This window comes from Zingiber officinale, chromosome 8B (assembly GCF_018446385.1).
Source record: "Zingiber officinale cultivar Zhangliang chromosome 8B, Zo_v1.1, whole genome shotgun sequence".
Taxonomy (NCBI): domain Eukaryota; kingdom Viridiplantae; phylum Streptophyta; class Magnoliopsida; order Zingiberales; family Zingiberaceae; genus Zingiber; species Zingiber officinale.
The window spans coordinates 5,632,279-5,648,941 of record NC_056001.1 but is presented as its reverse complement, the minus strand read 5'-3'; the positions used below and the strand labels follow the sequence as shown (position 1 = coordinate 5,648,941).

Genomic DNA, 16,663 nt, shown 5'->3' with positions numbered 1-16,663 from the left:
AGAACAAGGAAAAGAAATGTGAATGGATGATTATTGCTTCTCCCGCAATATTGTTAAGTCCTTTCCTCTCCTTCCAAGTAAATTTCACATTAAAGGAGAGAAATTCATTATAAAGTCTAATAATTTACAGAAACTAGCTCTAATTCAGGGAGAAACACATTTATACCACCATTATATCACTAAGAATACATTATCATTAGTTGAATCAGCATTAGGCCTGGTAACACACTCTACAATTAAGTGAAGAGGACGATAAATTAAACAACAGGAAATTCATGGAAATGAGCAATGTCAGCATGAGCCGTGAAGAGGGTTTGAGCTAAGGTCGGTGTTGTCAACACATTTATTGAATTGGCACTCCAACTTGGCGTGGCCGATAACCCAACATCACTATGAAGTCTTTCGCTGAGGTACCGATAACTGCTGGAAGCCTTTGTGATGGTGGTGTTCCTTTCAGCCACTGTACTACCACATTGTTCAGGGACATTGTGGGCATCATTGGTTCATTTCGGCATGTTATTTCGATCTGCAAATGCTTAGAGTGTTACAAAAATGGAGTAGTTAGCTGTAAAAAGCTTAGAGAAGGTAATATGATGAGTTACAAAGAGTGAGCCTAAACTATGACATATTCCCTCATTCAAACTAAGTTGAGAACATGATCTCTAGTGTGACCGATTTAAGGTCCTTAATTATATTTTCCTCTACTATAGACATGCAAACATTGAGCTAATAATTAAACTAGATGAACAAACAATTCCTACATGTCATATTTTGGGTTATTATTATGGGAAGAGAATGACGAGAAGCAATTGTTAAGATTTAGGCTAGAAAGTTGACTTTTGAACGTCTATGCTAAATTCCACCATGACCGAATAGAGTTAAGCTCACAATCCATTTTTTAATGTTGTGCTAGTGGTTGTATTGTCTTTTTTGAGGGATATTTAGTGTAATTGAACAGAAAACCATTTATGGTTATCTTCATGATATATTGAAGCACAAATGACAGTGCAATGCTTTCCTTTTTTGAGTTACTACATAGGTAAAATTAGTTTAGTATTTTGCAAATGCCTCCATGCAAGTGAGACTTCAAATTTTGTTTTTGATGCAGTCATATATTAGTATACAACCCTGCTCGGTAAGAAGTACTATTGGTCTAGGGAATACTCACCTCATCTTCACTGAAAAGATTAAGCTTATTGACAAGGTACTTCTGAATGTAAGAAACAGGTACATTACCATCCCTGGGATCAGAAAAAGAACAGTCAAATGGCTAATGCTAGATATTGGTGGGGAAAATCAAATATCTAGCGATAATGAACTGAGACATCATTTATAAAAACATTAGGAAAATGACAAGAATTATTCTTTGTAGATCTTCCTTGTAAGTTGAATTGAATTCAAGACTCCATTAAGATAACAGCGAACAAATCAACAAACAAAAATGGAAAGCAACAAAGTGATGTTGGCATTAGGCCAGCAAACAATGAGTCAATTGAAATTTAGAGCAACTTAAATGCTTTCTTTGTCTTCAAAGTTCTTGTTGGAGATTCACTTTCTTACTGAATATAGAACAAGAATTTATACTTCATCAGCAGTGACCACTTACTAGTCATGTTTCCATAAGAAGTTTAAGTCGAAGAGGAAGTACAACATGAACAGTTCGTAGTGTGGTTTTTTCATCATTCCATAACCAAATACAACTTGATTGTTTGTGTTTGTCTTAAGTTTATCTCAATTGTTTGTTTGCCACGACTTAAAGCTATTCTATGCAAGAAAACATACAGAACAACACTTGTAGGCATTATTTTTTAAAGTGATTCCAAAGGAAAGATGAAGAAACAATGACAAGTTATAATTTTTCAAAAGTATTAATGCATAATAAGAAAAGTAAACTCACTTTATCCGCAAATAATTAGTTGATATCTGGGGAAATGAGGAACCTCCAGCCCTGAAACCATTGTGCATGAGATAAGTAAAGAACAACTTGGAAAAAGTACGCAATAGATAAAAACAAAAAAACATCCAGTTTTGAATCTCCTTAACTGGTCAAAAGAGGCCACCAGGGAAAACCACAATGGAGTTATTCTCTTGTCACTTAGAGCATCAGAAACCTCATGTACTGTTTGAGTTGAGTTATGGTTTCTCCTTTTCTGGTTAACTGACTTCAGCCTTCTGGATTTTATTGTCATACAAGCCATTTCAGCATTGTCATTCTTCTCATCCTGAGATTTAGACTTATGAGGATGCTCCATAACCTTGGTTTCGTTAGTATTTATTTCACCATCAGCAACCTTGTTTTGCTCTGCCTTAATGAAAGAATTCTGTAGACCAGACCTAAAAGATTTTGTTCTGTTTGCAGCTTCAACTAAGCAATTTAAAGGTTTCCAGAGCTCTGCCTTATCCTGTGTGGCAGTTACATCACTCCCTGTATCTTTATTAGCATCACTGTTGGAATTGTCAGAAGGCAAAGCAGCCTGAAATAGGTTTTAAGAAATAAACATAGGTTCGCTGTCAAAAATGCAGAAATACAAATAAAATTCACTTGCAGCTTTAGCATCTAAGCTAAGTTGCAAAATAAAACAAACTATCATTTATGTCACCTGTCTTCTGTTTAGGGCCTGCTTGGTTGAGTTTCCATTCCAACTTGATTTTTTTGCAAACTTATCCGCAGTGTCATCCTCATTTTTATAGGATTCACTACCATGAAATGTGGGCCTGTTGCCAACTGGTCTTTTTCGCCTTCCTAATGGACCTATCTGTATAGTAACTCTCGGAGTGTTCACCACCAATGAAGAAAGAGAAATTTCTTTTCTTCTAGCAGGCAATGTGATGGAAGGGGCACTATCAAAAGCTCCATGTTTTGGTTTCTTTAGAGGAAAAATCTTCACTCTCAAATCTTGCAGATTATGATCAGCCCTGCAAGGGATATAGTGTTTCAGACAAGCATTAACTCATGCATAACAGTACAGCCTGTGAGTTTGAGAAATTAACTAAATTTGTTTGTATGGGTTGATTTTATTCTTGAATATCAACTCAAGTTTGGAGCACAAGTATTAATCTCTTGTCCCTTTTTATAGAGAATATTTATATCTTATTTGCATTAGTGTTGTTCTTTATAAAATGATCTGATTAATATCTGATCTGCATTGCTTGGATAGAAGCTTTTTGCATTTCCAGCATATGTAATATTACAAATGTCCTGTGACAAAGCATGCCAGAGCACTTGTATATAAGTTCATAAGTTTAGAACCACCATAGTGATTTTGCATATAACTTGAAAAGAAACCTAAGTTTGGTGATCAAGCCCGAGGGTTCTCCTCAATTATCCCCCACAAAATAGAAGGGGAAAAAAATCCTCTTTGCGGTCTCATATATAAGCTGATTAAAAATGAGCAATAAAGATAGATAATCATACCTGATGGTTCTAAATAACTGTGCATAGAAAGACAAAAATATATCATTTAATTCATATACTATCCTAATTAATGATTGGACTCTTTGGACTTTAAGAAGGCTAAAAGGTTTTTCAAGCAATTTATATGTATTCTCACTCACACTCACTCCATTTGGTCACAAACTTCTCTGCAGTGCTCAGAATTATGTGGGTGACTGGGTTGATAATCCCTTGTTAACTTAACGGAGCAGTGTTTCGTTAAACTTATAAGGCTACCTATTTGCTAGGAACATTCAATAAGAACTCCACACTGATCAATAAAGATGTTCCATGTGATGCAAGGCTTTTGTGGGAAAGTTTATGAGAATACATTAGGCTGATTATGATGGAAACTTCTGTAATATACAAGAAAATAGTGATAAAATTCAAGTATTAAATGAGACCGTATTATACTTCCAACTGTTTAGACTTTAGACTTTAGACTTTAAAAGAGAATAGAGGCTAATCTGTTCTGAAATTAAGTTTCCATATAAAACCAGTATCTCTTACTGAATATCAACCAAAATAAAGATCTCATAGGTTCACGTATGCAACTTGTTTATGGAAAATCCAACTTCCCACCTGTTGACCTGCATCAATCCAACATTTACATGTAACTAGGTTGATTTCATTTGTATAAATTTGTTGGACCCCGTGGTAGTTTTGATGTGATCAACCAAGTTAAGTTAGGTCCTGTTATATTTTGATCTTTGTGTCTAAGTGTGCAGGAGCTTAGGAATACGGAAAGTCGAGCGGAAGACACAGCCAGCGAGAAGGATGACACGGGAAGGTAGCCGACGGGCTCGGCGCATCTGAGGGACGAAGTGCTACGGAAGAGTACACCGATGGACGAGAAGGACATGCGCGACGTTCGAGGGACGAGAAGCCGGAGCGGAAGCCTACTCGAGGAGAAGGCAGGAAAATGGGTCTGGATGTGTCCTATTCCGAAAGGCAACGATCACCAAGGCAATCGAAGCAGCAGAAGAGCGAAAGAAGGCTGGAAATACTGCTGGAGGCGCCTTCAAAGGGAATTGAAGGCGCCTCCTCGCCTCACTGTGGAAGGCGCCTTCGATGGCTGGAGGGCGCCTTCGATGAACAATACAAAGACACCTTCCAGCCTTATGGAAGGGGCCTTTGACCAGGCTAATTTTACCATTGTCAGGCGATAAAGCTTTATCATTTTGCGCCTCACTGGAGGCACCTTTCAGCCTGTTGGAGGCGCCTTCCACCCACGGATAGAGTTTCCCAGGAGCTATAAAAGGACCCCTGGGGCTAGGAAATAGACTAGAACTTCAAACCAACTCTTGTTTTAATTTCTTAGCAACTTTCTAAGCTTTCAACGAGTGTAAGAGGCTTCTCCGCCTTCGTTAAAGGAGATTTTCTTTTAGTGCTTTCATTGGTCTTGGATTAACAACCATATATGTTGTAATCAAGTAAACCTTGTGCCTCGTTTTTAAGTTGTTATTTTCATTTATTATTATAGCTGCTTTTAATTAGAGTTGAAAGAACGGGAAAGATGTTTGTTTTATTTTGACAGGCAATTCACCCCCCTCTTGTCGGCCCCATTGTGCCAACAAAATCTACATGTGTCTTAGATGAACTAAAAGGATGTGAATCATAAATTATATTCCCCAAAGTAGACAATCTATGTTGCTGGCATTGATGAGTTCTCTAGTTGATAGGAAACTGATAATTATCAGTAAGGTATTTCCTAGGAAACCATTGGCATGCGCTGCAGCACAATAGTCTATTTATACTGCGATAATGCTTTTCCCAAAAAAGTATTAGCTTTCCTCAAAATCCCCATAGTCCAAAGGCTCCAAACTCGTATATGCATGAGTTAAACATAATAAATCCAAGAAATCCCAGCACAACTCTCTCAGGAACTGTTGGGAGAAGTTAAACTGTGTTGCTCTTGCCTTAAACAAGGAATACTGACATCCAATGTGGTGTGGTGACACCCTGTAGCAAAGACAAAAAAAGTCCCAAAAACATCAAATCTGATGATGATTACTAATCTTTGACATTCTGACCAAATACAAAGGGAGAAGGAGCATCCTCAAGGTTTTTTTCCGTGTATTCTGAAGAATTCTTTCCACTAATCTTTTCTTCATGCTTACTCTTATATTCTAAATCTTGGGCTCATCAATATTGTAACTTCGAGAAAGCTCCTCTGATGTCAAATCTGGCTTCATTACTAAAGGAACACAAAGCACACTGTGCTATTTATTCAGGCCTGAAAACTCAAACTACATACCAATTAACTTTCTTACATTGAAGCATATTAAGGATATAAATATATAAATTGTTTTTCCCCTAAAGTTTGAGCTTTTGAGATACATGATTAGCCGATGAAATTTAACATGGCATAGAGCAAAAGGTCGATGGTCTGAATCCCTCTTGTCAAAAAATGTTCTCTCATTCTAGCATTATCCACATATATCGAGGTAAAAGTAGTATCCTAGAAAGGTTGAAGATATACTTTGAAAAAACACAAGAGTATGCACTCTATTTCATAACACTAGTAGCTAAGTATATAGATTCTAGGATAAAAAACAGTGGCAAACTAATAATTCAATGGAATCAAATTAGGAGCCATGATGAGAAATCCATACAATATAAAGTATGAAATCTCTAAGGAAAACAAAAATTACCTAAGTTTTTCTACAGGGAGAAAACCAAGATGAATATTGCATACGGGGCAGCAATCTGTTTCTTCTTCATCAAGTTTCTCAAATATGCACTTTCTGCAAACTGGTAAAGTAGAATTTATTAATTTACGTATAAATCAACTTAAGGTTCAGACTTAAATTCTTTAGGAGAACTTTACCAAAGATGCATGTCCAGATGAATGGCCAATGATAAAAGCATTAACATATGAAAGAAACTAGAGATCTGAACAAGTAAATGATTACTCACATATATTACGTATACATTCACATAATAAGACGATACTAACCAAAGGATCAGACTATAATAGCCTTCAGAGTTGAATGATCAACAGAAAGGAGAATGGAACTTATATGCATATAAGTGAAACCTATGCCACCTTGATCGAGAGAAAACCAATGTAAACAAACTAATGCAAATCAAAGAATAAATTATCCTTGACGACCTCTCTTCGACTTAGCACGTTACAAGAAAAAAAAAAATCAAAACCAAAGATTTATTTTCCAGAAAGTGAAGTTATAAAACCTTTCTATAACGTATATGCAACTATAAGAATGCAAAGATGAACTCTGTCATTCCGTTGCATGCCTTGACGTGGCTTGCTTGGTTCATACAGTACAATTTCGAACGGAGAAAATAACCGATTGAAATTAATGTGGAACGAAAACACAATGTATCTCATACAAAAAACAGTACTCTCTACCTGGCCATAGAAGCAGAGACACAAAGACACTACATATACGAGCAGGATCATGACACCAATGCATACGACCATGATCACTCGTGCCCAAGGGGAATCAATTAGGAAGCTTAGTTGATGCCAAACATCAAATATTTTGAGTCGTTCGTTGTTCCTAATTGATCTTGGAAACTAGAAAGCAAGCAATTTTTTACCGCAAGGAGCATCGTAACCCTGAGAGATGCATATACGTAAAATAAAGACCGGAGAAACCCAACGCCACAAGCCATCCCCGTAAGCACAAACCAAAACCATCGATCAGAACCATGAAACATCCGAAATACGAAAGACCAAAATAAGAGGAAGAAGCGAAAGGGAGAGAAGGGCGCGATGGTGCTCACACGTATGAAGACACTCGGAGATGGTGGTAGCGTCCCGGATGAGCTTATTGCAGATGGGGCACGTCATGCACGCTGAAAGAAGCTTCCTCTTCACCTCGACCACCTGGACCGGCCCTGCCGCCGACACCTCATCCTCCTCCGTCCCCGAGCTCGCCATCTCCGCGTCTGCTTCCAGTCGAAGGCCTCCCGTCACTCCGCCGCGCTCATACCGTTCATGCGAGCTACCCTCCGACAAGAACGTCGTCGCGCGTAGCTCCTAAAGCTCAAGGTGTGGCATTGATGGACGAATCACGTGTATGAACGCGGGGCGGCGGGGATCCGACGAGAAAAAACGAACAAGATCGGATCTTGATGGGAAACAAGGAAGCAGAGGAGCCAAGGAGCGGCCTCGAGGTGAGATTTGGTGGGGGGAGAGGCGGGGTCGAAAGGGCGGAGAGAGATCGAACGAGAACGAGGACGAGGAGAAGAACGCGAAGAGAGAACAGAAGCGATGAAGGGGGAGAATGTGATTGTGTATATATGAAAGGTTGTATATAAGAGAGAAGGTTTCCTATTGGTGCGTACCTTAGAGGAACCCGTTCGTCGCTCTCAGAAGATGGACAGTGGGTCCCATTGCCAAACAGCAATAACAAGACTGGTAAAGTTCGGTCAGCTACGAAATGGTGAATGGACGAATATCTGTTGGCGAAAACAACGTGTTTTGGAGGATTGTTCAGATAACGCTAACGTGCTGGGGGAATTTTTCGCTGATTTTTTTTCTGAATTTTAGTATTGTTCTGAAAATCAAATTTGATCATGTATTTTGTTCGAAATGAAAAACTGATCGGAAACTAACAAGATACAACGATCGCTGCAATTTAGTTATTTTTCAGGGTGTAATATGTCATAATCTAATCTAGTCGAAATAAGTGCCAAATTTCTTTTGGTACCAAATTTTAATAATTATATAAGTAGCCCTTTTAGTTTTAATTTAATTTTATTATTTTAAAATAATTTAAATTTAAATTAAATTATTGTTAAGCAATCGTATCAGTATCTCTAAATATATAATTTATCTTAAAGTTTAGATTTTAGCTTTCAATATTCGCTGGCTTTAAAATTAACGGATAACGAATAAGTGTGCCATTTCGTCGTCATCTCCAGATGGATGGCTGAGATGCATCTGGTATTAGCATCTCAACCGTCTGATCTTTTTTGCCCCTTTTCCAAATGTCTATATATATATATATAGGCATGCCCAAGGTTCCGTTCTCGAATTCCGTCAGCGAACCAAGTTGAATATCGTCGACAGAATAATTGGCGGAGAATAGGGCGACTGAGAGTTTGCCAGGTGCTTGGAGAGTGCCGACGTTTTCTATTTGGGTGCTTATCTCGATCTTCCCAACAGCAATCGTCGTTGGTATCCATTTCAGGTTTCAATCTGTTTCCTCTGATTTTTCGCACATCTTTTGATTTGCATTTCTTGGATCAAGACCGGTATTTGAAGTCCGTTAGGTTTTTAATCGCTTGCTGCTCTTGACTATCGCATTCCATAGAACAAGATCGTTTCTGTAGTAGGTTCAAAGCTTTCATTTGTTGTGAAGTTTTGCCATGTCAATTGTCAAGTACGGTTCTTTGGTTGAGTTCATAAAGTGATTTGTTAGAGATCAAGAATTGAAAAGTGCCCGTTTTCAATCTGTTTCCGTTCATTTTCTCATATCACTTGATTTGCATTTCTTGGTCCAAGACCGGTATTTAAAATTCGTTAGGTTTTTAATCGCTTGCTGCTCGTGACTAACTGACTATCACATTACATTATTAAACGATATCGGTTTCCGTAGTGGGTTTAAAGCTTTCATTTGTTGTGAAGTTTTGTCATGTCAAGTACGGTTCTTTGGTTGGGTTGACGAAGTGATTGTTGTTAGAGGTCGAGAATCGAAGTGTCCGTTCTCAATAGTGATGCGGTGAATATGGTGGCTGGTGGGCTCCTCAGTCGGGTCAAGCTCATGAGTAAGGTCAAAGTTCAGAAGGTCAGTTGATAATTTATTGGACCATTTTTTGGTGCTCCAAGGGATGTGTTACTTGTATTTGTGGTCGGATCGCGGTCACGATCCGACCCCAAATGGTTGCAATTTCTTCTTGGATTCACCGTCCCCACTAGGTTATAGTTTTTGTTCGGAGCGGGCGGCAGAAGGCCGCCCGGAAGACACCCTCGCTCGGCGCCCAAGGCCTCGGTGGTGGATAAGTGACCAGGTTACTGGGCGCCGAGCGAGGGTGTCCTCCGGGCGGCCTCCGGCCGCCCGCTCCAAACAAAAACTATAACCTAGTGGGGACGGTGAACCCAAGAAGGGATCGCAACCATTTGGGGTCGGATCGCGATCCGACCGCAAATGCGAGTGGCACATCTCCTAGACTACAAAAAGTGGTCCAGGAGATCCTACCTCCTGATATAATAGCTAATATAGTGGTCAAAATCAAGAAAGAGTCAATACTCGAGACCAACTCAGACAATCATCCCAATCGAGAGGTCATCCGGCCGATTTCATCCGATCGGACCCTTGGGTCGGTCGGATACCGAGCCTCTCAGTATTAATAAAAAGTTTTAAGCCGGGTGAATGCCATCCAGAGCAAGGTCCACTTCGTCACTCGAGGTTAACCCGGTTAACTATTTTGGCTGAGTGATCTAGCCGATCGGATCTATGATCTGATTGGACAAAATAAATACTTGGTTCGACCAAACTCTGGTGTCAAACGGAACTTAGCCTGAGTGAAGGATGAGTCCCCGGCAATATTCCTCAAATCCGACCGGATCTCTCTTGTAAGTAACAGTCGATCAAACAACATAAGAGGCTCGGTCGGTTGGCCAGTTATGCATATTGAAGGTCCCTTAACCCAACAGTCTTACATTCCTTTTGGCGTTCCATGCTACGTTTGATAGAGAATATTCTATATGTAAGTTGTAAGCTTCTACCTAGCCAAACACAGGGATTGCGGGTCCATTTTAGGAAAGGTGTTAGAGCTTCAGCATGGTATGCCCTTTTTTGAAAACGCTTTGAGATTCATGCAAAACAAACAGTAACACTATAAAAAGGGGCCTTCGTCTAGGTATACAACGCTACACAACTTTATATACTCATAATCACTGTTCACTTACTGTTCATCTTCTTCAACTACATCACTGATTTGAGCATCTGAGTATTTGCGTCGAGGACCTCCTCCTTGGCCTGGTTGCTAACGCTCCTTTGGACACGCAGGACCGTTCGAAATAATTTTTTCTAGCTTGGAGTTTTCACATCACCGATACCAGAGTCACTTATTTAGTGTACAATCTTCATCGATTTCAGACATGATTAAATAGCTAATATCAGAAATTTTAGAACCGTTTACTGTATGGCTAGTTGTGTAGTATGATTTTAAATTGTTATTGAGACCACTGGTAGTGATGAATCACATGATAAGTAATCTGTGTAAATTTCCATTGTTGATCATCGTATTTACTTAAATAAAACCTTTTTCTGGTTTATTTTGGTCTCTCCAGTTAGCATCTGCTTGAACATTCCGGTGATGTAAGTTCAGAAGAACACATGATAGCAAAATAGGTTGATAAATCTCAATATAAATCTTATGTATTCTATTCAATTCTTAAGAAATTATAAATTGGATAGACAAAATTATGGAAGCGTACCAGAATCCATAGTATGTAGTCTATTTTAGACAAGATCTTTAATTTGCAGATTTTCCTTAGTATTCAGAGAGTTTTGTCGATGAGGAAACAAGACAAACCATCATCTGTAAACTAGGACCATAACCCTTATTCGTAGAAGCATAAGTTTGCCTATTTCTAATTTGGCCCCTCAATAAATCAGAAATTGCACATGATATCCACATTAATATATTCATAATAATTAAACACCTAAGTCATATTCCTTAATCATAAATTTGATCACATTAAATTATTACTTATTTAATTGATGACATTAGACATTTATAACTACAATTATGGTCTCAAAATTCTAACAATCTCCCACTGTACAATATATGTAAACTTATAAATGTTAACATTAATGAGCTAATAACTTTTGTCATTATAGTCGTATGACTTCCTTAACAATCTCGTCCATTAATTATATAGACATAGGATTAATATAGTATTTGTTGTATCTATCACAACTAAATCATCAATGGTCACGTACATCAATATAATCAAATGACATAGTTCAATTATGAATGTGTGACATAAAAATTACATGTAAGGTGATCTATTCATGTCAATTTTCAACTGGTCCTGGTTATAACCAAAGTAAGATCAAAACTTTAACTTAAGTTATACAAAGTGTAATGAAATAAATATTGAACTTTATATCTAATCAGATAATCTCCAAATACATAAGTTTCAACAACATAACCAAACATATATAGAAAACATATATAGTACAAACTCTCATTAGAGATTTCACCAAATTGAATAACACTCATATAAGTGGTATGCTCATAAAAGATATTGGGTGGTAAACCCTTCGTAAAAGAATCTGTTATCATAGAGTTTGTGCCTATGTGTTCTATCGAAATCTATCCACTTTGTACTCTTTCTTTCACAACAAGGAACTTGATATCGATGTGCTTCTATTTTATCGAACTTTTATTATTGTTAAAATGCAATACAACTAATCGATTGTCACAAAATAACTTCAGTGGTCTTTCAACCCTTCCCAAAATACACAGCCTAGTGACAAAATTTTTTAGTCATATTCCATGATTAGCTGCCTCATGACATGCTATAAACTCTGCGGTCATGGTGGAAGAATCTGTCAGTGCCTATTTGACACTTCTCCAAGAGATAGCTCCGCTGGCTAGCAGAAAAACAGCTATCTTGACACCCCACAAAATCAGAGTCAGAATATCCCATGATCTCAAAGGTACTTGACCTCTTATATGTGAGCATATAATCAATTGTTCTATTTAAATATCTCATTACCCTCTTTGCTACTTTCCAATGATCCATTACTGAGTTGCTTAAATATATGTCCAATACTCCAACAATGTATGCAATATCGGATGCGTACAAACTTGAGAATACATAAAACTTCCTACAACCGAAGCATAGGGAATCTTTCGCATTTCTTGAGTCTCAAGGCTTCCTTTAGGGCATTGTTTAAGACTAAACTTATCTCCTTTAGCGACCAGGGTGTTACCTGGTTTGCAATCTTGCAAGTTAAATCTTTTAAGCACCTTATCGATATAGTTCTTTTACGATAATCTAAGAATACCTCGAGAACGATCTTGATGTATTTGGATTCCTAATATAAAAGATGTGTTACCAAGATCTTTCATTTCAAAATATCTAGATAGAAATTTCTTGGTATCATTTAACATACCTATATCGTTTGTGGCAAGGAAAATGTCATCAACATATAGAACCAGAAAGATATGCTTATTCCCACTAAACTTATGATACACACAATCATCTACCACATTCACCTGAAAACCAAATGAGATTATTATTTGATGAAATTTATGGTACCATTAACAAGGTTCTTGTTTTAACCCATAGATGGACTTCTTAAGTTTGCACACCATATTCTTTGGATCTCCTGATACAAAGTGTTCTGGTTGCACCATATAGTTTGTTTTCTCAATATCTCCATTGAGAAAAACCGTCTTGACGTCCATCTGATGGAGTTCCATATCAAAGTGTGCAACAAGTGCCATGATAGAGTCCTTTGTTGAAACTGGAGAAAATGTCTCCTTAAAGTCAATCCCATATTTTTGAGTATAGCTTTTAGCTACAAGATGTGCTTTATACCTTTCCACATTACCGTTTGAATCCCGTCTGATTTTAAAAATCCACTTACAACCAATGGGTGTCACGCCTTCTGGTAATAGGACAAGTTTCCAAACTTTATTGTCGTGCATTGACTTATATTCCTTATTCATTGCCTCGATCCACTTTTGAGAATATGAATCTTGCAGAGCTTGACGAAGGTTGATCGGATTATCCTCCGCCATACCATCATTTTCCTCATGTTCTTGAAGTAGTATTATGTAATCATCCGAAATAGCACTCCTCCTTTCTCTAATGGACCTTCGTAAAGGCACTTATTCTACATACACCGGTTCTTGAGGTTGTTAAGATTGTTCTTTTGGGAGTTGATTAACAATGTCTTATTGTTCTTGTATTACATCCGGATCACTGACAGGAATAAAATCTTGATCAGTATCAGAAGCAATCATAGGAATCATTTCCTCTTGAAGAGTAGTGGGAATACATTCCTCCTCAAAGACAAGGTCTGTAACTTTATTCTTCCCCCTAAACTCAATTTCCTCAAAGAACGTTGCGGTTACCGTCTCAAAAATGGTCTTTACTTTGGGATCATAAAACTTATAGCCCCGTGATCGCTCAGAATAGCCAATAAAATAGCTACTTACAATTCTAGAGTCTAGTTTCCTTTCATGTGACCTATACAGTCTAGCCTCAGTCGGACATCCCTAAATATAAAAATATTTAAGACTTGACTTTCGCCTTGTCCAAAGTTCAAAAGGTGTTTTAGTAGCTGCTTTAGTGGTTACTCGATTTAAAATATAAGCTGTTGTCTTTAATGCTTCTCCCCATATGACATTGGCAAGGTTGAATGCCTAACTATACTTCTTATCATATCCTTAAGAGTTCGATTACGTCATTCAACTACACCATTCATGCTTGGTGAGCCTGGCATGATGTACTGTGGGATGATTCCACAGTCCTTTGGGTATTGAACAAAAGGTCCTGGACGTTGTTCACCTGAACCGTCATATCTATCGTAGTATTCACCACCACGATTAGATCTGACTTTCTTAATTCTTTTGTCGAGTTGATTTTCAACTTCAATCTTAAATGATTTGAAAACATCCAATGTTTGAGCCTTCTGATAAATAAGAAATAGGTATGCATATCGAGAATAATCATCAATGAATGATACAAAATATTGTTAACCATTCTAAGAAGATGTTGAAAATGGTTCACAAACATCTGTATGTACAATTCTAATACTTCTGTAGCTCTATATGCACCATCTTTCTTTCTTTTGATATGTTTACCGTTAATGCATTCAACACAAACATTTAGATTTGTAAAATCAATGGAGTGTAAAATTCCATCCGATACAAGTCGTTCAACTCTATTTCTAGAGATATGTCCTAAATGTTTGTGCTATAAGATGCCTGAGTTTTCATTATTAAATTTATGTTTAGTACTACGTGATTCCACATTCAAAGTTTCAATATAAGAAGCATTTATATCAAGCATATATAGATTGTCATAAATTATAAGTGAATCGATTTCAATAACAATAGAATTAATAGATAAACTAAACTGACCATTTCCAAACGAATAACAATAGCTTAATTTGTCCAAAATGAGAAACAGAAACCAAATTCTGTCTAAATGACGGTACAATAAAAGTATCTATTAAGTCTAAATAATAACCAGTATTTAACAACAATATAAAATGCCTTGTTGCTTCCACCGCAACCGACTTGCCATCACCCACATAAATGCTTCTTTTAGTATCACGTGGCTTTCAACAGCTTAGACAACCTTGCATTGAAACACTGATGTTAGTAGTGGCACTTGAGTCTAAGAACCAAGTGTTTCTAGATACTGAAACTAAATTTACTTCAAAACAAACCAAATTTAAAAATGTACCATTTTTCGCACACCAGGTATGGTACTTAGGACATTCTTTCTTGACATGATCACGTTTGTTATAGAAGAAACAACCTTTCTTGTCATGATCTTGTTTTTGTTTCTTCACATAAGGACCTTTAGTAGCCTCATTATTTCTTTTCTTGCCCTTATCTTTAGGGGTGCTTGCCAAATAGACACTTTCAGCCTTGTTTTGCTTCAACCTTTCTTCCTCTTGAACATAGCAAGAAATGAGTTCATTAAGAGTCCATTTCTCCCCTTGACAGTTATAATTGATCTGAAACTAACTGAATTGGTTCGGAAGAGAAATCAGCATTAAATGAACAAGCATATCATCCGATAATTCAAGATTAAGTATCTTCAACTTTGATGTAAGGCGAGACATTTTCATGATATATTCCCTAACATTTCCTTTGCCTTTATACTTCATGGAAATCAAGCTCTTTAGAATTGTGTTGGTTTTCGCCTTATCGCTTTTGGCAAAGCACTTTTCAATCTTGTCGAGATATTCCTTAGCTTTGGTGACCCTATTAGACACCATACCCCTAAAAGCCTCAGGTATGCCGCGTTTGATGATCATAAGACTCATGTAGTTAGAGCGATCTCACTTCTCATATTTAGCCTCTATTTAGAAGAACTAGAATCTATAGGAGCAGTGAGTTGCTTTGTCCTAAGCAGCCAAGAACAATAAGAATGTTCTTTTCCCAATCCTTAAAATTTGTACTATTAAGGATCGACACTGAACTTAAGTTAACAGAAATAGTAACAACATTTGCTAAAAAGAGAACACAAGAATTATAACATAAATAACATACTTATTTGGAATCAATTAAAATAAATGGTAAATCCCATATAAAGATATTTAGTGCAACAATAATGTCAAGTTTTTGGGCAGTAATATCATTTGCAAGTGATACTCTTGTTGTAATAATCAAATACTAACAATAATGCATGACAAATAATAAATCTATCTTTGGATCGATTTATTATATGCATGAAACATAACAAATAAAACCTGATAATTGTTACGTGTTTATTATCATAAGTAAAGTATAATTTGTTAAATATAAATCTTCCTTTGGATTGATTAATACTCATATAAATATACACATTTGTATTTTATTTAATACCTCAATAATATCTCAATATTTCAAATAAAATTAAATTCAAATAATAAAGGTGACATATAATTTAAATTTAATTTAATTTAAGATATTAATAGAACTCATATAATCTAATTAAAATAATATTATAAAATAATTTATTATTTTATCCAAATACTAAATTTAATAGATTATCATTCAAAGGGATAAAATAAAGGTACTTACAGTAATGCAAGTACCCTATGTAAGTGTTACGTGTAGTATTTAAAAAAAAAATGAAATTCATGGCAACAAACGTGGTAATGCATTTGCTCTCCAAACCGCACAACAAAACATGTTTTTTTTTTAATTATTAAATGATAATTTATCAAAAGACATCCAAATTTTTGAATTATCAAAAGATACATGCTACTTTGTTATTTACTAAGGATGTACTTTTTTACAGTATTTTTTTCATTCTACGCTCTTGTTTACTTTTTTTTTTCTCTTTCATTTCTCTCGCTCCTATGCATGCAACTTTTTTTCTCTTTCGTCTCATCTTTTTTTTTCTCTATTTTGCATGTCGATTCTTCTAAAAATATTTTAACACCTCTAAGAAGTTGAAATAAATAATGGATAACATATTTGAATTCCTTGCAACCCCAGGAATCCACAGGAACTGAAATGGGTGCAATCGGAGCTCTCTAGGTCCATAAATGGATTTCAATTAAAATCCAT

At 36.6% G+C, this 16,663-nt stretch overlaps 1 protein-coding gene across 2 annotated transcripts; it reads right to left on the bottom strand.

The window, feature by feature from the left end:
- Positions 1 to 95: 95 nt before the first annotated feature.
- LOC122017264 (E3 ubiquitin protein ligase DRIP2-like) lies at positions 96 to 7,673 on the bottom strand. 2 transcript variants are annotated; one of them, XM_042574825.1, is made up of 7 exons: positions 7,184 to 7,673; positions 6,088 to 6,187; positions 2,601 to 2,916; positions 2,044 to 2,474; positions 1,898 to 1,948; positions 1,169 to 1,241; positions 96 to 526 (listed from the first exon to the last, which is right to left on the bottom strand). In XM_042574825.1, exons 1-7 carry the CDS (start codon positions 7,338 to 7,340, stop codon positions 344 to 346), a joined length of 1,311 nt encoding a protein of 436 aa, XP_042430759.1. In that variant the 5' UTR covers positions 7,341 to 7,673; the 3' UTR covers positions 96 to 343. The 2 variants fall into 2 exon arrangements, with proteins under 2 accessions (XP_042430759.1, XP_042430760.1); XM_042574826.1 differs by having other exon boundaries at positions 367 to 526; positions 1,237 to 1,241.
- Positions 7,674 to 16,663: the final 8,990 nt, after the last annotated feature.